The sequence below is a fragment of the Rutilus rutilus genome (genome assembly GCF_951802725.1).
Source record: "Rutilus rutilus genome assembly, chromosome: 10".
Taxonomy (NCBI): Eukaryota; Metazoa; Chordata; class Actinopteri; order Cypriniformes; family Leuciscidae; genus Rutilus; species Rutilus rutilus.
The window spans coordinates 23934646-23957000 of NC_140215.1; the positions used below are offsets into that span (position 1 = coordinate 23934646).

Below are 22355 nucleotides of genomic sequence, written 5' to 3' on the forward strand. Positions count from 1 at the left end.
AAATTATTGGTTTTGTTAAAATGTCTATTGTTCATCCCTAGTTTTTATTTCTTAAATACATTTATTGAAAATGGTGCGTGTGTGTGCAGTGCCATATATCCTTTACTTTCAGCATGGCCAGTCTGTCTGCTGTCAGGTTTGTTATCTGTGCTTAATGTTGGGTTCATTAAATCTTTGTTTCCCTGACAACAGATGCAGTAATTGCACTCAGATGGCTATTCACATTTGAGGCATTGAAACCATATACCAAACATAACCTGTAGTACTGTACATATATTTAAATCCATGTGCCGTTCATGTCTCTTCTGTCTCTGAACTCATGCTTGGTATAACAATAACAGTCATTTAAAAATGACACCGATCACCTATAAACTCCGCTGAAGCCACACACTTGCTTTCCACATTTGGTTGCTGCTTCTCTCTCTCTGTGTGAGTTTGTCATCATTACCGGCTCTAGTCTTGTATGTGGCTGATATACTGACAGGCAGCAGTTATAGTGACGTGAACCATAATTCTCTTGCAATACCGAGAGAACATCGTGCTGGGAGACAGATGCTTATATTAATTTGGCCAGTTCTGCATTCGTATGCTGGTGAAGATGAAAGAGAGATGAGTCTGTGTGTGTAGGAGGAGAGACGGTGTGGGCTGCTTTGAGTCTCAGTTTAGTCTTCCACATCTGTGATAATACATCCTCAACTGCACGTTCACATGACTACGCATCAGTGTTGTGGGTGCTGCTTTCAAACTCACAATTCATGTAGTCAAGCTGAAGCAGTTATATAAACTGTTATCTTTTTAATAGATTTAATTTAATATATACACTATTGGTATATATAGGTACACTATTGAGCACTGATTTCCAGCTGACCAATATACATTTTTGAATGGCTGGTAGCAATATATAAAAAGCAGTGGGTGGATGCAGTGTGAGGGGGTCATTGACGAATAAGGTTTTTAAAAGTGTCAAAAAAATAGAATGGAGATATAACTATATTTGAAACCATTTTTTAGTTTACCTAGGTGTTAACAATAAGATTTTGTGGTTTGTACAGTCAATTAACACTGTTTTTTGTCATTTTTTTACAAGATGGAAAAAATGTGTCACCAAGAAAGTCATTCGGTTTAACCACTGATTTGAAAGTTAAAAACTGATTTGACATTGATATTGAGAGAGTGTGTATATAGTGTGTACCACAGAAGAAATATTAAATAAAATTATCACTGATCTCATAAATGTAATCATTTATTGGACTACTCTAAACACTCCAACATATTCAAGTAAAACATTGCACAGGGAAAGGAGAAAAGGGGAAATGTAAAAAAAGAGAGCCTTATCTGCTTTATATTTGTATTATTGTAGTTCCTTTAGTGATTAAAAACAATATTATTCCATTTAACCCTCATGTGGTGTTCATGTCATTTTTGACTGGAGAAGATTTTCTTTTTCCTGAAAATACTAGTTAATGTTATCGCATTGAACTGAAACTTAGTGACTTTGTTCACAGAGGCTATAACAATTTGTCCAATTTTTTTTTTTTTTTTTTTTACTTTTTTTGTGTTGTTTTTTTCACCTTGTTACACCTATGGTGTTCGCGGTCAAAAATGACAGGCCTACACAAAATAGCTTATAAATCCCTCGTTATGCTATATTATCCCCAAAAATTGGATTCAATCTTTTTATCAACTTGTTTTCTTTCAATTAGGACTGGTTTTGTATTCAATTTTCAAACAGTTTAATTGTAGGAGTCATTTATCCGAGCTTATGCACCTCAGTTTTTGAGTGAAAAAAGCATTATTTGTTAATAATTTTGGCAATATTGAGAAAAATATGAAAATAAATTGCACTGTTGATCACACTAGTCTACTTTAATGTTTAACCAGGAAATTTCTTTTGAAATGCTTTTATTTTGTACAAGATGACACAGAGTCACACTTGTGGTGTTCCCGGTCGAAAATGACGAGCCTACACAAAATAGCTTATAAATCACTTGTTATGCTATATTATCACCCAATATTGGATTCAATCTTTTTGTCAACTTGTTCTCTTTCAATTAGGACTGGTTTTATATTTCTATTTGCATCTGATTAATCGTAGGCCTCATTTATTTGAGAGTAGGCATCTAATTTTTTTAGTAAAAAAAACATTATTTTTGAATAATTTTGGAAATTTTAAATAAAATCTGAAGAAAATTGGCACTGTTGATCACACTAGTCTACTTTAATTTTTCACCAGGAATTTTGTTTTGAAAAACTTTTATTTTGTACAATATGGCACAGAGTTACACTTGTGGTGTTCCACTGGGCCATTGAGGGCCATTGTGGGCCATTGTTTCAATGGGCCATTGAAAGTGAATGGGAGAGACCAATGCATCCAATGAATGGAACAACACAGAATATGTATCATTTTAAAGCTTAGAATCTCAGCTTTTTAATGCATCTAATCACTTTGATCAACTCCTAACGACTGCTGAGTTATCACTCTAAAACTGAGTGTTCCCCCTGCAAGCGCCACCTAGCTGCGAAATAAATAATCATAATATTTTTCAAAACTATTACCTTGATCAACTTAAAATAGGTGTCATTTGAAAGCTTAGAGTCTGAAATTTACAATGAATGTAGCCAATTTGATAAACTCCTAAGTAGTGCCGAGTTATTTGCTGATAATTAGAAGAAGAAAAAATCATAATTTATAAACTACTTTTTTGTATTACATTCAGCAATATGTCAAGTACATCATACAGCTCAGATAGTCCTGTGTCATATGTCATTTGAAAGGTCTCAATGAGTAGAATACAACAAGCATAATTGTTTCAGGCTTTTTACTAAACTTGAGCTAAGTTTTTCTAAAAGAAGCCCTTCAAGAGACCCATGTGTAAACCATGTATGGATTCTGAATTTTAGACACATTTCTGCTCGTAACTTCATGAAACATGCTCCGATTGTGGAAAATGACACATCATTATTTACAGCAGATGCTTACAATTAAAATGAGTCCATACTCAACATAATCCATCACTCAGAACTAAAGATATTCCTCATGGAGTTCTAACACAAAAAAATACCACAGACGCACAGACTCACGTAGCCAATCAAGGTAGCTTAGACTTGGCCTTTTTACTCGTATCTTCATGAAACATACATCGATCATGAAAAATGGCACATCGTTATTTACAGCAGGAGCTCACGATTAAAAAGAGCCCAAACTCAATATATTCCATCAATCAGATCTAAAGATATTCCTCATGGCGTTCTAACACAGAAAATACCACAGACGCATCTAGCCAAGTATATACTCATGAAGCACTCACGTTTGGTTTTCGCTCATAACTTCACAAAGCATGCACAGATCGTAGAAAACTGTACATCATTATTTTCAGCAGACTATCATGATTAAAAACAGCCCAAACTCAGCATAATCCATCACTCAGATCTAAAGATATTCCTAATGGAGTTGTAACACACAAACCCCAACAGGCGCACACAGAGCCTTGAATATAGATGTAGCCTAGCACTTATGTCGCGTTTTAACTCATAACTCAATGAAGCATGCATAAATTGTGGAAAATGGCACATCATTATTTACATGAGATTGTTAAGATTAAAAAGAGCCCAAACTCACCATAATCCATCACTCAGATCTAAAGATATTCCTCATGGACTTCTAACACATGTCTCTCCCATTCACTTTCAATGGCCAACTGAAACAATGGCCCTCAATGGCCCAGTGGAACACCACAAGAGTAACTCTGTGCCATTTTGTACAAAATAAAAGTTTTTCAAAACAAAATTCCTTGTGAAACATTAAAGTAGACTAGTGTGATCAACAGTGCCAATTTTCTTCAGATTTTATTTAATTTTTCCAAAATTATTCAAAAATGTTTTTTTTACTCAAAAAATTAGATGCCTACTATCAAATAAATGAGGCCTATGAATAATCAGATGCAAATATAAATATAAAACCAGTCCTAATTGAAAGAGAACAAGTGGACAAAAAGATTGAATCCAAGATTGGGTGAAAATATGGTATAATGAGTGATTTATAAGCTATTTTTTATAGGCCGGTCATTTTTGACCGGGAACACCACAAGTGTGACTATGTGCCATATTTTTTACAAAACAAAAGTTTCAAAACAAAATTCCTGGTGAAATATTAGAGTAGACTAGTGTGATCAACAGTAGCCATTTTTTTCATATTTTTTTTTCATATTTCCAAATTTACTCATAAATTATTTGTTTTTTACTCAAAAAATGAGATGCCTACTCTCAGATAAATGAGGCCCATGATTAATCAGATGCAAACAGAAATATAAAACCAGTCCTAATTGAAAGAGAACAAGTTGACAAAAAGATTGAATCCAAGATTGGGTGAAAATATGGTATAATGAGTGATTTATAAGCTATTTTTTATAGGCCGGTCATTTTTGACCGGGAACACCACAAGTGTGACTATGTGCCATATTTTTTACAAAACAAAAGTTTCAAAACAAAATTCCTGGTGAAACATTAGAGTAGACTAGTGTGATCAACAATACCAATTTTCTTCAGATTTTATTTAATATTTCCAAAATTATTCAAAAATTAAAAAAAAAAATTACTCAAAAAATGAAATGCCTACTCTCAAATAAATGAGGCCTATGATTATTCAGATGCAAATCAAAATATAAAACCAGTCCTAATTGAAAGAGAACATGTTGACAAAAAGATTGAATCCAAGATTGTGTGAAAATATGGTATAATGAGTGATTTATAAGCTTTTTTTTATGGGCCTGTCATTTTTGACCGGGAACACCACAGGTGTTATAGGGTTTCGAACACCACATGAGGGTTAAATATTTACTATATCGGTTTTACCGAATGACATTTTGACACTTCAAAATCTTTAAAATACCTTTTATATGTAGTAAAATATACTTAAAGCCCATGTTGCAGGTTTTTTTTTATTTTTTTTATTAATATAACCTTGTATGAAAATACCATATGAAAAGTAAATGCAGGATTAAAAATTGTTTTGCAAGACATAAGGGCACAAATTTAATAGAAAACGTGACCATTTCCTTGACCGTGTTGAAAAAGCGCTTTTTTTCACCATCGCGTCATATGACGTCACATGAGGTAGTCGTTTGGCTCTGCGTTCGCGGCGCTAGTGCAGAGATTGGTTGGTAGTCAGTTGGAGCGGTCATGATTCAGTGTGTTTTCTGTGCTTATTGTATTTCAATGAATCATCGTCGTGGTAAATGATTGTGAATTATGGCCTGTCAGGACATCGAGTCCACAGGTTTCCGAATAAGAAAAAGGACGGTGCAATCTTCCGTGCCAGTGTGCGTTTTGTGCCGGGTAAGAGACGGGACTTCACTTCTGCTTCTGCTTTGAAAAACGCGGTAGTGTGGACCGAATGATTATAATCCCGGCGATATGTGCACACTGTCCCAGCTCCTTCATCGGGTCGCCCGGTGACGGTCCGCCATCAGCATGTGGTTCGGCCGCCAGCGGGAAACATGACGCTCACGGATCCGTCAGAGATCACTTATCTGTTTTACAAAATGCGCCTTGTCTTAATTTAATTCATTAACATATCCTACATAAACTTGTAATGTAATGCATTTATGTGTTTGTTATTAGTCTGCAGCCGACACTATTATTATTATTATTATAAATATAATATATTATGTTCTATAATTCATTTTCAATCTGTACAAACCGACTTTAATGTTTGTGTTGGCTGTTTCTACATATAAAGTTTTTATACAGTAAGACAGTTGTGATTGTGATCATTTATTTTATTCATCGTCACCAAATGGGTCAATTCAAAGCCTTTATAAAGTCCCCCTTCCTCTGGAAACTGTCTCCTAATGGCTGACACACACAACACATGCAGGTAAGGGTCTAAGTACTAGCTTTGCTATTGCCTGATACATGATGATAATAATCTGTAGCCTACAGTATTGTGATCTGAGCATAGTGTTATACATATCGTCGGCTAACGTGAATACATCTATAAGCTAACACTGTTCTCTCGCCCCGTTCTCCTCACACCACAACTCACCGTTGTTCTGTCTAACCCTGGCCTGTCCTGCTCACTTGGCTTCATATCAGGCTCATAAATAATTATATGATATCATCATATATATCAATTATAAATAAATTATATCATATGAGTAAACATTTAGGCTACAATTCCCTTTCCGAGCTGTCATTGCGATCCATTGCTTTCCTATTCGCTGGTTGATTTACTTTGACCGCTCTACCTCATGTTACGTCACTTCAGGTTCGGCGGTTTAAGCGATTTTCAAATGCGGAAGTAAAAATTTCTCACAAAAACGACTCCAGAAGCCTAAATAGCGTTTTATAAGTATATGTTTATATTTAAATCTAGTTCCTACATTATTTTTCTATACATTGGCTTACTGGGTACTCTAACCTGCAACATGGGCTTTAAAACCTTTTGGATTCAGTAAAAGAGATCAAGTTGTACTACCTTACATACTTTGGATGTTATATATTTGTTTTTTTTATTATTATTAAGGCCTTTGGACAAAAAAATGACCCGTCACGTCATTGACCCATATATATATATATATATATATATATATATATATATACATATACATAATTCACTTAGACACACATCTTGCTGAAATGCGTTTTGTTGAAAGCTGTATTGAAAAGAACCCTTTGAATGAAGAGATTTGCTCAGTTGAATTGTACAGCACTACTTGAGAGATCCTCTGACAGTGTGATTATTGCTTCAGCTAATTTGTAAGGTTCATTGCTTTCATTTGCGCTGAGCTACAGTCACGCTTCTGAAATCGTAGTCAGTAATGTCGTCGGCAGTCTGACACCCTGTTTGAAAAGCTCTCGCTGTTGAAAGAGGTCTCAGATGAGGTGAAAAGAGCTTTGAGCACTGTGCATTACCATGAGGAACAAAAGTGTCATCAGCATCTCTTGTTCTACCCACCTGTTCATTTTCAGTGTAATTATTTGAGTCATCCCTGAAAAAATCAGTGTCCTTCTGCTGTGGCCAGTGCTGTGAGCATAAATTAATGAGCACACTACCGTGTAATTACCCACGAGCCCTGCCTCCATTTGTGTGCGACTGAAACAGAGATGTACTTTGTTGGTGGGCTGAGCAGTAAATGACTCCTGTTGTACCTGCTCTCTTTTCCAGTGCTGTTCACTTCAAATCAAAGCAGCTGAAACAATGAGCAGCGACCATCACCTCTCCCAGACCAGCCCTTCAGACCCACGTCAGTGCAGGGGGCACAGATTTGTTTTTAAGTAATGTCTATCACTTTTTATATCATTTGCTCCTCAGGCAATTGCAAATCATTCAAGGTAATACAATTATAAACACAGTGACAGTGCTTTTGTTTATCTAAAGTGCCATATACCATAGAAATAGTGTAGTCTACAGTATTTACACAAATTACTGGAAACAGTGAAACTGTGTTTCTGCAGCTTAATTCTTGCGCACAGGGACCAGTAAACAGAACACACATGCTAATGCTAACTGAATGTCATAACGACTACCCAGTGTGGAAATGCTCATTTACTTCTGTCTGCCAGTCGTCCAGATTCACATATAATGCTACAACTAGTCAGAGCGATTGTCATCTGAAGGCCCAAGTTATTGACATCTAATGCTATTTGTGTGTGTGTGGGGGGGAGAACTTAGATTTCGAGAACTATTTGTATTGAGAGAACTGCAAATATATCTGGGATTTGGAAACTATTTATTATAATTTATATTTCTTTTATAGGCATTATGGTTCCCAGCCTGACAATTATACCCAACTTTGGTGAAAAAATGGTTTTAGTTGGAACTTGTTCTGAGATATTTCGATTTTTCTCTTTTTGTTCCTACTGCATCTTCAGCGTGTTTTTATTGAGTTTCCCGGCTCTCTACTGAAAAGTGTAGGTGTGATAATATATTCAGTAGTTGTCCTCTGTGTCTCTTTGTCCACCTGAGCGTCTCTACATGAGCGGTACATGAGAGAATTTGTTTTCTCTCCAGATGCGTCTTCTCATAGTCTTGAAGGTTCAGCTCTGTGTAGGAGGGTCTCTCCTCCCCCGCTCCCTCTGCTCAGATGTCATCAGCGTGGGTCAGCGCACTGCGTCTGTATATTAGTGTCAGTGTGTCGTTGTGTGTCCTGGGGGAGAACGGGCCTTCCTGGCCTATGCCTGCCCACTGTAAGCCCACAGCTTCTTCAGGGCCTGCAGTGTTTCAGTGCAGTAAACGCATGCAGTGGTGCAAATCTTTATGAAAATAAGTGAATCCATGTGAATGAATGATTTATTTTTCGTGTCATGCTTGGCTGCTTGTTAACTGCTCTGCTGTGGTGCAGCAAAAGAGATTCAAATCAGGGCTGGTTCACACAGAATGCTTTTTTTGCGTCAGTGCAAGGTCTAGAGACGTGTTTTTGTACTTTGAACTTGAGTGCCACGTTTTTAGAATGCCGTGTCATGCGCAAGACGCTGCAAAAGACACGAGCGCGACGGTAAAAGATGTCCATCTAGCTCTTTACATTGAAAAACAATGGAAAAGTAGCACAGTGGAATGGGAAACCGTGTTCTGCGTGAACAGCCCTTTAAGATTATGAGTGGATGGAGGTTTTTTTTTTTGCTGATAAACTGATTTATTAGCTTGACTGATTAGTTGGCCGATATTTTCTCATTTTGATGCAAAAACAACAAAAATAACGACTTTATTCCACTATTCATTTCCTTCTCTCTGGGCCTCGAGTCTTTTCACGTAGTGTTTTTGCGCAGCGCGTCTGTGTTGTTCGTCACACGCATCACACACATGACCAGCGTCGGCCAATAGTGAGCCTACGTGGTGACGTGTAACACAGACGCGCTGCGCAAAAACACTACGTAAACTAACTCGAGGCCCAGAGAGAAGGAAATGAATAGTGGAATAAAGTTGTTATTTTTGTTGTTTTTTGCGCACAAAAAGTATTCTCGTCGCTTGATAAACTTAACCCCCAATTTCCACCGGCTGCGTTACGGCTCCGTCACGGCGGCGGAGTCAATAGGTTTCCATTAAAGTCAATGAGTGTATTTCCACTGAATGCGGTACAGCTGCGTTCCGACTCCGGCGATCCGCAGCCCTCCGGAGCAGATACGCAGAGCTTCTATTTTTGCCGGATGCCGGAGAGCTCTGCAGCAATTGAGCACTTATATCGCGCGATCATACGTGAATTCGCGAGATCTCGTGGGTCCTCGTGACTTCAGCTGTCAGTCATGACCGCAGCCGTTCCGCAACAAATCCGGACCTGGTGGGTATTGACGGACGACGGAACACGGAGCTGTCACGCAGCGGAGCCGTTCCGCAGCCGTTCCGCATCCGGTGGAAATTGGGGGTAAGATTGAGCCACTGTAGTCACTTGGACTATATTAACGATCTCTTCAATACATTTTCTGGGCCAGCAAGTTTCGGTCACCTAGAAGTCTATGGAGGAGTGAGACAGCTCTCAGATTTCATCAAAAATATCTTAATTTGTGTTCCGAAGATGAACGAAAGTCTTACGGGGTTGGAACAACATGAGGGTGAGTAATTACTGACAGAATTTTAATTTTTGGGTGAACTAACCCTTTAAATTAGCGATGGTAGCTGGCATGGCATTAATTTACACTGTGAAATAGGCCTAACTGGTTAATATTGCTGCTAACCTATCAATAAAAGCATTAGCAACACTGCTCTCGTCTCTTGTCTGGCACTGAAAACTCTTTATTAGTCAACTTAATAATTGTATGCTTGTTTGGGGTAGTTTGGGTTCCACAGTGGTCTCTCGTTGAGTGGTCTGTTACATATATGTGCTCAATAATATAGAGCACAGTCAAAAATATGTCTGGTTATGTGTGGTGACTGTTCCCTCCTGGTACCATCCTGGGACAAAGACAGGAATTGTGTTCAGAGACACACTCACGTACGCTTTCTCTCTGTCAGGCTTGGGATCAAAGCCTGGGTCATGTGACTGTGCAGCTTGATGCCACAGAAGAACTGCTTAGATCCTGACATTCCACACCAGGGGCGTCGCTAGACCCTTTTTACTGGGGCATGAGTCCTAGTAACATACAACTCACACTGTGTCCCAGTGAAATATTACTGATAAATCCTTGTCTGACGGTGGAGATTACTGTTTACAGACCTGAAAATCAATGTAAAATTCAAAATTCGTAATTGATGTAATTGATCAAACGGTTTTGTAAAAAGCACTGATGAGGTAGATAAATGAAACCATTGTAAGAAATTAAACTTGCAAACCATTTGTCAGCAATGAAGCAGCTCTTTATTGTGCTTACAGCTCAACAAATCTTTGTTTTTCTTTTTTGATTTGGCTTAATTCTGACTTACAAGGTCCCATTTTGCTTTGTCAGGTTTTTGGACAACTATGTTGAGAACAGCTCCTGCCATTTATTCATTCATTTGTTCAAAAGAAAAGCTTCAGCAAAAGCGTAGTTCAAGTTAATCCACAGGAATGGAGACATGCTACAAATATTTAGTGGAAGTCAGTCACAGATCCACTGAAGTAAGACTTTCAGACTAATTGTCCAGCACAAATCACTCCAGGTACTCCAGTGGCACAGTTTGACTCTAAAAACTGTTTTAATGGCTGAACAAATTTAATGGCACACTGACTGTTACTATTTTGTTTCTCCATCAGTCTCCAGACAAGCATGTCGCTCTAGAAGAAACCAAGAACTACACCACTCAGTCCCTGGCCAGCGTAGCCTACCTGATCAACACGCTTGCCAACAATGTGCTCCAAATGCTCGACATTCAGGCGTCCCAGCTGCGCCGCATGGAATCCTCCATCAACCACATCTCTCAGGTAACCTAGCAATACACCACACCACTTCTTTAGCCCTTTTCGGACGGGACTTGTTTAACATGGAGAGGTGGGGTAAAGTAATCATTACCAGAGCTTCTCTGTGATTTTAGTCCCGTCCGAATGTGCCAACTCAGTAATCATTAAGGACAATGTCAGTAAAGATTACAGGGACTTTTACCTTCAGTAAAAAGGTCTGGAAAAATGACCTCAGGTAATACTAATCCCGTGCGAATAGACCCGCTGTAAATATGTACGTAAATATTTCGTAATTTCCTGTTTAAAAGTAGTTTTTCGCGGTTTTTCAAGTATGTAGACGCTTGGAAAAAGCATTCAGTTGCGTTCTAGACGCTGGGACAAGTCTGTGGCAAAACTCATCAGATCAGAAAGAAGATCGAAAGCACTTATTAGAGGCACGAAACATCTTTCAGCGTTAGGTAAGTGCCTTTTACCAACACAATCTAATCTGAAGTTAATTAATACATCGTTCGACCGAACATAACTTTTATATATATAAATATAGGTTATATGTGTTTGCGCACGTGATATCAGGAAGCAACGTAATACGCACATGACGACAGGAAGGTGACGCCGATGCGCAAATCGAGTTACCCCTCCCACTTCTGCTAGTTTTACTGAGATATCTTATCCCGTGCGAATTGTCCATTAATATGACAGACGTCCTGTGGTAAAATTACATTACTCCATCTACCCTTGTAAAGTTAATCGCATCCGAATAGGGCTTTACAGTCTCACACTCTGAAGGACTGAAGGATCTAAGAGGTGAGAAGTAAATGACTGTTACCTGGTTTAGGTAATGGGTAGTCTCAGCCTCAGACGCCCACGGACTATTGGCTGAACGTCTGATGCATAAGGCACACATAATGGGAAACACTTTGGGAATTTAGAAGTCGTCATCTGATTGGTTGAGTTCTATAGGCGTTCCAGTATATGTGTGTGTTGCATTCTTTAACAGTCCACCTGGAAACAAATCCGTCGTGATGCCAAACCCCCTCATGGAAGAAGAAAGCTGCAGTGTTTACAACTGTGACAATGAGCGCTTATCAGGATCAGTTAAACGCTGGATTTTCAAAAGTATCTGAAGTTCACCGTGCCATTGTCGCAGTAAACTTGCACAACGTTCTTGAATTTATCATTTATTAGCTGCACATCGGTTTGTTATCGTAGGGCATCGACTTCACATTTTCATGCCCTAAACATGACACGGAAAAAAACGAACTGTGATTGGTTGCTTTACATGTCGGTCAGCCGTCCTCTTGGCCGGTCCTTGGCCAATGAAAGCTGCGATAGAGTCCAGACCTTCTGCCGTCAGTCTGAAGGTCTGGCTACGCAAGACTAGGTAAAAGAGAAATTATAAAACGTAAATGGAATCATAAATGGTTCTGAAAATAAAATAAGTGTAGAAATCTTTAGACTGTGGTAAATCCGCTTCATGTTGTGCAAATCATACGGTAAATCACTGTAATGTGGCCTATTGCTTTGATCAAACATTGTTTTCATGAATGACCACACATTTGATTGTCTTGTTTTTGTTTGTCTTTGGTTTGCTGATCAGACAGTACCCGTGTCCAGTCAGTTTTCGGTCGATCTCATTGATTCTGTAATTAAACATCATCCCACAGACCCACAGTCTGCATGGAACTGTAATTCAGCTACCGTGTAACTGCAGGGCTCCAGCGCGACTGCTGTAGTGTTTTGTTCCTAGTTCCTACCAAAGATATGAGTGAATGTTAGGGAGTTTGAGTTTTTAAAAACAAGAATGCATTGCGTGATCAAACTTATATACAGGGCTCGAAATTAACTTTACTTTTTTACTTGGTAGCACTGCACAGTTGCGGGGTCCACTGTTTAAGCAGCAATGGATGCAAACCAGATCCTAAACTTGGAAAGTGTACATTTCTCATGGATGATTTCTCTCATCCACTTTTCACGCTTGCTTTCTTTTGTCTCCATTTCTCTGATCTGTCTTCTCTCCACTGCCCTCATCTGTGGACTCAGCTGCTGCTCTGGACTCGAGCCCTATTTACTATATCACTGTCACTTAATGCTGAAAATCATTTAGCTGTGTTTGAGATGCCAGCAGCAGAGGCTTATCCCCCTCAGTGTTTCGTCATATTTTTATTTATTTAACAGCTGTTAACAGCATGGGCTCTAAAGCGATTAAAACTGCACCACAACATCTAATGCAGCTCTTCTCGTGAAGTGCTTTTGACACGATCCTCTCCCAGAATCGTCGTGTGACATGAAACCGTACTCCGCCGACAGAGATTTCAGGCCTCTCACAACCGCACGCTTTAATATTTTGGCCTTACGTATTGTGTTTTGTTGACCTGCTTTCACAAATATGAAGTTTAAAGAGGCCAAACTCAGGCCATCCTTTTTCCTCAAGTTGTTCCTGCCCCAATGCCGTAATTTAATTCTTGCCACTGTAGCTTTAAAACTTCTGAATATGTAAATGACCTCTATTATGATTGGCATTGGCTTGCGAATATGGTTGTAGTTGTGAATCATGTCAAACCTGATTTCTGAATGATCCAGTTTAGTTTTGGTTTAGTAACTTTTCAAATGTTTTTCTTTGTTCCTCTATTATTCAGACAGTGGACATCCATAAAGAAAAGGTGGCGAGGCGGGAGATCGGCATCCTCACCACCAATAAGAACACCTCCCGCACGCATAAAATCATTGCTCCAGCCAATCCCGAAAGGCCGGTGCGATACATTCGCAAACCTATCGATTACAGCGCATTGGACGATATTGGTCATGGTGTGAAGGTAGGACACAAGCTCACCAGCCTTTTTCTGACTAACATGTTTGTTTTGAACTAACAAATGGCAAAATCTAACGTGGGTTTTCTGTGTGTCTGAAATGTGTCACTAACCTCTCTGTGCTTCCTCTCACCTCTGTTCTCTGCTTCGCTCTTGGTTTAAGTGGTTGCTTAAGTTCAAGGTAAGGGCTTTTACAGCTGTCCTACGATCAGGTGACATGAATGGAGAAGGAATAAGGTTTGATTCCTTAGTTCATACTTATGACCTAAACACTGACATTCTGTATTTGATCCGTTTTAGGTAGTATTAAGCCGTCACGAAATACAAAAATACTAGTCAATGCTGATTTGGAGATTCTGTAATCCTTTTTATAGATACATTAATGAGAAATCGAGAAGGAGTAAATCATATTGGAGTTTGACTTAGCGAATTTTGCAGGTCCGAAATTGAACAACCATTTGGCAATCATCCCTGTTTCTTCTTTCATCCTTACCATTTTATAATTGTTGCATGTGGCTCAGAATTTGGCGTGTTTGATTGTTCTGTTTGTTTGAGCTTTTCTTTGTTTTCTCTAAAAACTAAATGAGATCTCTCTATCTATCACTGCCTTTTTTTTTTACGGCTGTACTAGGCCATTGTCAACTTTGATGCCGGTTTCCCTCCTCTTCCGTGAAACTGAGATGTTATCTTTCACAGCTGAAGGCTGTTTATGATGTTGATTTTGTCATAGGTCAACACCCAGAACATGAAGATGGGCAGCCTTCTTCGCACCACACCTCCCACACAGAAACCTCCCAGCCCGCCGATGTCAGGCAAAGGCACCATAGGGTATGTATACAGACCGTGTAGCTCTAGGGGTCGCGACTGAAAGAATCGGCAGCTGAGATTGTTGAGAAGAATTTGTTTATTATAATTTATACTCGGATCTCTGAGATCCTTTCGTCTGATCAGATCATTTAGTGTTTTTGCGTAACGATTTTTCTAGAGCAACATCAGTGAGGCTTTCATTTCCTAGTAAAAGCCTGTTTTTCAGTGTAGGTCTCACACAGCATGATGTGACGTGTCTCTAGTTGAGTTGTGTAGGGTCATGTCTTTTGTTTTGTCCTCAGGGAAAACTCAGCCTCATCCCCACAGATGACATTATCCTTCACATCCCTTGCTTACTTTTATGCCAGTGAACAGCCAGCTCTTTCATTTAGGCCAATAAAAAAGCGTGTTAAATGTGCTTTGGCATTTAAAATTGAGAACTGTGAAACTGATTATGAAACAGATCAGATATGCTCAATCTTTAAAGAGTGTTCATTAAGCCGTAGCTTGATATTTCTGTGTGTCCTGCCCTGTTTTCTGAACACGAGCTGTGCAGATTGGTGCTGCTAATGGACAGGTCTGCAACATAACACAACTAAAGCATATTTCCTCATTAAATGCCGTATATTTGTGTCAGTGTCATAAAAAAATAAGGAATTTATGTGTAAAAAAAGCCTATTTTTAGGACCATTAAGAATTTTTTTTTTTTTTTTTGCATTGAAAAAAACCTGAAAAACACTGTTTATTTAATTTGCATCTTTGTTCTATTGTGTTTATTTGTGACTACTTGACTAATAGTGTTTGAAATTGATTTTTTTGTTATATTTATGTATAAAAAAAATCTTTTGCAGTGTTCTCGCATTCCATGTAAAACAAATTTTTATATTTTTTCCCTTTTTACTAGCCAATGGCGACTCAAGTTTCAGTTTGTCCATAGAGGGTTGTGGCTAAGCACATTCCTTACTGGATTATTGTATTGTGTGGAGAAATAAGTATTATTTGTTGTACTAACTTTAATTTATGCTGATTAAAAAAATAGTAATTGGTCTGTAGTATTGTAGTACAGAAAAAAAAGATCTGTTACATTTGTGAAAATATCCTTATGAATTATGATTGTTACAATTACACTAAAACGACTGCACACATAACAGTAATTAGAATCTGGTGGTGAAATTACATTTAGCGTGAAAATGTCACCATGCAAAAAGGCAAATTATATGTGTGTTTCTCTTGACAGGAGACACTCCCCCTACAGGACACTTGAGCCAGTGAGGCCTCCTGTGGTGCCTAATGACTATGTCCCGAGCCCCACACGCAATACAGTGCCCATCCTGCAGCAAAGTCCTGTACGCACAGCATCTGTCAATCACAGGAACCGCACTTACAGGTACCATTACCCACATCCTCTTCTCTCTGTCGAAGCAGATCTCACGCTTCTCTCGCACTGCTCTCCATCTGCATTATAGTCACTGTATGTACATGTATTTATTAGCTAGCATTGATTAGTTGGTTTTGCTGAGACACATTGCTTCCCCCCCAGCACTTCTAAAACAAGCATCGCTGATTGTCTGCACAATTGCATAATCTGAAACCTTGGCAACCAGTTGCGAGTGACGTTAGCAGCGCTCGCATAAACGCATCATCAGTCATGGAGGATAAAGACGCCTGAAGATGCTCTCAAATGACTGCAGAGCCTCGTTTTCTTCGAGATGTCTCCCGTCTTAAACTTGACTTTCTTCGTTTAATTTTTCCAGAGGATTTTTCAGATCAAGTCCAGTACATTGCAGAACAAGGTCTTTGAAGCTCCGACCTTTTCTTCTGTGCCTGAAATTATGTAACCGCTCTCACTTGTTCTCTTTTGATCTCTGTGCCATCTGCAGGGATGCCTGTACAATCTTCATTTATGTTTTTGGCTGACACTTTTAGCCAAAGTGTTTTTTATAGTGGTGTTTCCTGGGAATCAAACCCCTGCCCTTGTTGTTGTTAGCACCCCATTTTTGACTACTTTTTAGCTACAGGAGCACCTCTTAATACACTCCTAAGCATTTCTCCGGTTTTCATCCTGAGCAGTGAGTGTATGCTGGAGTCTTCCCATATGCTCTGGATCACTGCTTGTCACTCAGGTCAGAATTAGAAGAGCATTTGGTGCTGTTTTTCCCAGCACTCTCCCATCTGTCTGCTAGTTGAAAATGTTATTGAACAACTTGACTGTGACACAAATAACAATGGTTGTTCCCTCCTAAAGTTTAGAGCGACTGATCATTTGTATCATATAAATTTTTATTCAAATTTGAGAACATTTTAATATCATTAGAAATCTTGCAGAGGCTACAGACAGTTTGGAGTTGTCAGAGCTTTGGCACAATGGAGGCACACATGCTCTGGACACATTAGAGCTGTAGCACTTCAAGGATGGAGGTTTTGAGTCCAGTCTATGTTGTGTCCTAATCCCATTTCCCCTCATAATTATAGGGATGCACTGAAAACCTATCGAAGATTTTCAGGCGAAACAGCTATTTTTGGTTTTGGAGGGCAAATCAGTGATTAGCGCGATGGCACGATTTGACTATTAAGCGTTTATTTTGTGTGCACACACTGTGGATAAGCTACAACAGTGAACTTTTCTGGCTGTTAATCCCTTTGGAACTACCATTGGTCCATGACGATTACGTAATGTGTAGATGGGCTCTGCGACTCTGCCGTCTTTGTCGTGGAAATCTGTCGTTTTAGCTTACCTCAAGGGCATCCAAGATGTAGGTGTCTTTGTTTCCGCAGTAGTTTCAATTTTGATATTTTTAGGTCAAACCGTTCTTGTCTGTCAGTCATATAATGCATGGTCACTGTCTCAAAACACAAGCACAGAGTCCAAATTAAAACAATTCCCCATCGTCCAAATTAAACAATTCCCCATCGTAAGGACACATTGATGGCCTAAGACACGAAATGAGCGGTTTGTGTGAGAAAACGAACAGTATTTATATCGTTGTTATCTCTTGAAAACAGCACACGTCCAAATGATCTGACGGCGCGGGTATAGATATATACATAGATGTCGCCTTGGCTACGGTTTCGTTCCAATGAACTGCAGTAGCGAAGGCGAAATCTAGTGTATACATCTATACCCACCAGCGGGCGGGTATAGATGTATACACTAGATGTCGCTTGGCTACGGTTTCGTTCCAATGAACTGCAGTAGCCAAGGCGACATCTATTTATATATCTATACCCGCGCCGTCAGATCATTTGGACGTGTGCTGTTTTCAAGAGATAACAACGATATAAATACTGTTCGTTTTCTCACACAAACCGCTCATTTCGTGTCTTAGGCCATCAATGTGTACTTATGATGGGGAATTATTTCATTTGGACGATGGGGAATTGTTTTAATTTGGACTCTGTGCTTGTGTTTTGAGACAGTGACCATGCATTATATGACTGACAGACAAGAACGGTTTGACCTAAAAATATCAAAATTGAAACTACTGCGGAAACAAAGACACCTACATCTTGGATGCCCTTGAGGTAAGCTAAAACATATCAACATTTTATTTCAAAGTGAACTATCCCTTTAATCTTTAAAGCTGCTTGCTGTAAAGCAATCGATTATATAAAGTGCTAAATAAACATGACATGTCTTGACTGGTGCGCTGAATTGCAGAGCTGATGATCTGTGATCAGATGCTTTCTTAACTGCTGTTTTGTCACTGCTGAGAGAAAACATGCAGCACATATTTACATAATCATCTAAACGCCGCTTTCAGCCGTGTAGGTGGCTTCGGGATGTTTGCTAACAGTATACCAGGTATTTCAAGCTTCTTTTTACCTCCAGGCTAGTGGGTTTTTTGTCCTGGTGCTGGGGATACTCCGCTTTGCACATTTTGTATGTCTCCCTTATTTACAACACCCTATTTAGATCATCAGCTCATTAGTTGAGAGCTCCATGAACTGAACTAAGAGTGTCATATAAGAGAGACATACAAAATGTGCAGAGCAGTGGGTTTCCAGGACCCACTGCAGTATATCAGGATCTTAAGAAATGGGGATTTAAGAGGATTAAAGATTGGAGAAGTCCGATATACATTACCTGAGAGAAGTCAGTTGTTTCACCGAAAGATCAAGTCGTGACATTTTGATAAATAATGAGGTAAAAAAAAAAAATCAGTTGTTAGCAGTCAGAACAATAATATGCATTTCAAAAATAGATGGGTGAATTTCCATTTCATGCCAACATTTAACAAAATAATTATTGCTGCTAGATCTAAAGACGCAGACAATTCATTCTTTTCTTCAGCCATGTAACGTGTCTTGCTCCTTTCCTTCAGCTGCTTCAGCTCTATATCCACCTGGCATTGCTTTTCATCTCTCTTACGAAACAGAATCTCACTCAAAGTCCTTAGTCTCATTACTGATTGACTTGTGTATTTCTTCTTGCTCTTTTCTCTGCATCTGAAGCACATTATTTCATGCAGTCTGTGTGCTCAGCTTTTGCCTTTTCAGTATTGAGCGCAGGCTAGTGAGTGCGCTTCTTTCTGGCCACAAAGTCTCTGCTGTTGCTTCTGTTCATTCTGTTTCACAAATGCTGCCATCTCATGTTCTTTGTGTCATAGCAACATGGGCTGGTTCAGTGTGTAAGTGTGTTTTGATCCATGTATGGAGACCATTCTCTCTCTCTCTCTCTCTCTGTCTGTCTGTCTGTCTGTCTGTGTGTGTGTGTGTGTGTTTGAGAGCGCTTGCATGACATGAGTGTGTATAACATGAGGCACATGTTCACGTGGTGTGTAATCTGTTCAGCAGTGGGAGCAGTGGCGGCAGTCATCCCAGCAGCCGCAGTAGCAGTCGTGAAAACAGCGGGAGCGGAAGTGTGGGTGTTCCCATCGCTGTGCCCACACCCTCTCCACCCAGCGCCTTCCCAGGTGACATCTTCATCTCCTCTCTGACTTCACCTAACAACATATGTACCACATACATTCTCTGGCTAAAATCATTTCTTTTTTTGATCATTTAGAATAAGTTCTTAAGAAGTGTGATTATGATCTTGCTAACATCTGACTTTATATCCAAAATCAAATACAAAAAAAAAAATGCAAAAGATAAAAATGTTCATCCATTTACCCTCATGTTGTTCCAAACTTTTATGGATTTTGTTTTGTGGAATACAAAAGGAGTTTAGTTATATTTCCACTAAAAAACTTGCATTCAAAATCTAGTCTGTTGATATTACAAGCAATAACTAATGAAATTGTACTTCTTGTTCTTTTATGTGTCGACTGATAGAATTTTTTTTTCATAAATCATAAATACATTAGTTTTCAATGGCTGTGAGTCAATGTTTTCAGTGAATGACTTTGAATTATTGGTCTTATCACAAAACTATCATATAGCTTCAGATGTAGAATATAACACGTCAGTAGACTTCTTTTCACTTTATTATTCACTTCAGGAATGGAAAAAGCAGCTTGGATGACAGGTTGAATTGCTTCTGTTGGGGGTGGGAATTGGTGTATTTCAGCAGTTTCTATTGCATTTCCTCTCAAACGACTGAAACAAGGAATTTTCTGAATAAGGCTATAAATGAACATTCAAAAAATTCAACAGTACCATCAGAGTTGTTCAATCCTGCTCCTGAAGTGCCACTGTCCTGCAGACTTTAGCTGCAACACACCTGTCTGGGTGTTTCTAGTGATCCTGAACACCTTGATTAACTGGTTAAAGTGTTTAATTGGGGCTGGAGCTAAAATGTGCTGGAAGGTGGTGGCCCTCAAGGAGCAGGATTGGACACCCCTGATGTAAATAGTCTTCAGAAAAGCAGAATTGTGATTTTATGCTCAGCTTCTTAAATCATGCCCCCGCATTACCTCCCTTTATGTGAAATGCAAAAGCATTTCTCATTTGGTTTCCTTCCTCTCTCCTCGTTTTACCCTCAAGCTGTTAGTGCCAGCACACCTTCAGCTCCAGCTAACTCCACTCAGCCTTCTTTCACTTCCTCTAACTTAACCCCCACACAACCCTCAATCCCTGAATCTCTCGACTCCACTGAGAGCTCTCTGACCCCAGAGAAAGGCTCTCCTACCTCCCAGCCACCCCTCACTACAGCTGCAGATAGTGCTACATCCAACACTGACCCTGGGACAGGTGAGTCCGCCACTGTCCGAATCATCTGCAGTCCATCAGTCACACCTTCTACCCTCGTGTCATTCCACACCTGCTGAGACATTATGCTATTCTGTGGTGAATTTTTGGTCTTTGTGTCCTGCTCATATTGTTTCCTCATGAGTCTCTCAAGCTGTTTTCATTGTTTGTTTGTTACAATTCTAACTTGGTACATTTGAGTCCTCAACAATAGTACCAATGTGACTTTCTACTAGCAGCATGTTTCTCTGTTGCTTGATGATCCACAAAGTGGCTGTGGGATCTTTTTGGAACTGTTTTTGCTGACAGTGAAGGGTTAAAGAACTGTTGTATACTAAGTAAAAATTTAGCATCTTTTGTTTTAAAAATCTGGGAACCTCATTGGTTTCCCTGCAATTTGGTGAGAAGTAACAACAATTTATGTAAAAACAAAAAATCCTTTCACAGATTTTTTTTTTTTGGGGACTAAAACTATGGCCCCGTCCACACTACTGCGTTTTCGTTTAAAAACGGAGACCTTTTGCTACGTTTGCACCTCCCGTCCACACTAAAACGGAGACCCAAAACGGAGAAGTTTAGAAACGCTGCCGACCCGTTTTTCGTTTTGAATCTCCGGAGGGCGTTTGGTGTGGACGGGTCAAAACGGAGGACTTTAGAAACGATGACGTAGTAGAGGCTCACGCTCGGATCTATGATTGGGTGTCATCAGTCATGGCGTAGGCTATATCTTTTCTAGCAGCTGTTGTGCAAGTAAATTCTGCATTTTACAATGCTAACTGCCTACATGCGCCGGAGGCAAGCTATTATTCGAGCGATCTGTGACAATTCCCGGTAAAATAGTGACAATGTGACAATTCCCGTGTGCAACTGACAATTCCCGATAAAATAGTTTACGTTTGACAATTCCCGGTATCGACCGTGTACATGGAGCGTCGGTTTTGGGTTAACCCGGGAAGAACCAGCGCATGGTGGGATAATTTTATCAATGAAGTTGTGTTTACACCGGCTCGCGCATGCCCAGTGTTGGTGAATGGTCACGTGATCCGCGTTTTCAGTCGTTTTAATGTGGACGGAGATCAATTCTAATACGCAGCTAAAACGCTGGTGTGGACGGAGATCGTATTCGTTTTAATTCTCCGTTTCTAAACGAAAACGCAGTAGTGTGGACGGGGCCTATGTAATAAACATCATACCTTTTTCTTCTAAAGTTCTCATGCTTTTCATATTTTAGTGTTTGACAAGTTACAATAAATGTTTGTTTTTTACCTTGCTGTCAATTTGACCCCTAACACAATCAGTGTAACCAAAATTTGTACAGCATTTCCAAAACGTATAAATAATGATTGTGAACTGTCCTTGTGAACTGTCCTTGTGAAACTGTACTTCAGGGCCCATTGTCAAGCAAAAAAAAGTGTCTTTCACACAAACCAAATGAATCCAATTTTGGTCCACACCAAGATGATCTAGGCCTGGTTTCACAGACAGGGCTTAAGCCAGTATTAGGCCCTAGCTTAATTAGGATATTTAAGTAGCTTTTATAAACATGCCTTAGAAAAAAAAACCAAATGTATGTAAAAACGTCCTTTCAAAGAAAGCTGGTGTGCATCTTGAGTCAAAACAATGGCACTGGCATATTTTAAGAAATGTCAGTGCAAGTTTCTTTCAGTTAAAACAGCTCAAACATGCATTTTAGTCTGGGACTACTAGGCTTGTCTGTGAAACCAGTGGCTAGTGTGAAAACCTTAGTCCAGATCAGTTTAGAACTTTAGATCATGACGTTTTCATGACATTCACGCTTTGCTTT

General features: G+C 39.3%; 1 protein-coding gene across 13 annotated transcripts in view; it reads left to right on the top strand.

Annotated features, from left to right (window-relative positions):
- Window positions 1–22355, top strand: part of abi2a (abl-interactor 2a) — a 37436-nt gene that overhangs the window by 10418 nt on the left and 4663 nt on the right. For 3 of the 13 annotated variants that reach the window (XM_084420980.1, XM_084420969.1, XM_084420977.1), the window contains exons 2-8: window positions 10665–10832; window positions 13445–13621; window positions 13779–13796; window positions 14346–14443; window positions 15660–15809; window positions 19214–19335; window positions 20348–20554. In XM_084420980.1, coding sequence (XP_084277106.1) covers window positions 10665–10832; window positions 13445–13621; window positions 13779–13796; window positions 14346–14443; window positions 15660–15809; window positions 19214–19335; window positions 20348–20554 — 940 coding nt within the window. The remainder of the gene's footprint in view (window positions 1–10664; window positions 10833–13444; window positions 13622–13778; window positions 13797–14345; window positions 14444–15659; window positions 15810–19213; window positions 19336–20347; window positions 20555–22355) is intronic. The other 10 variants (XM_084420981.1, XM_084420972.1, XM_084420975.1 and 7 more) reach the window with 6 other exon arrangements.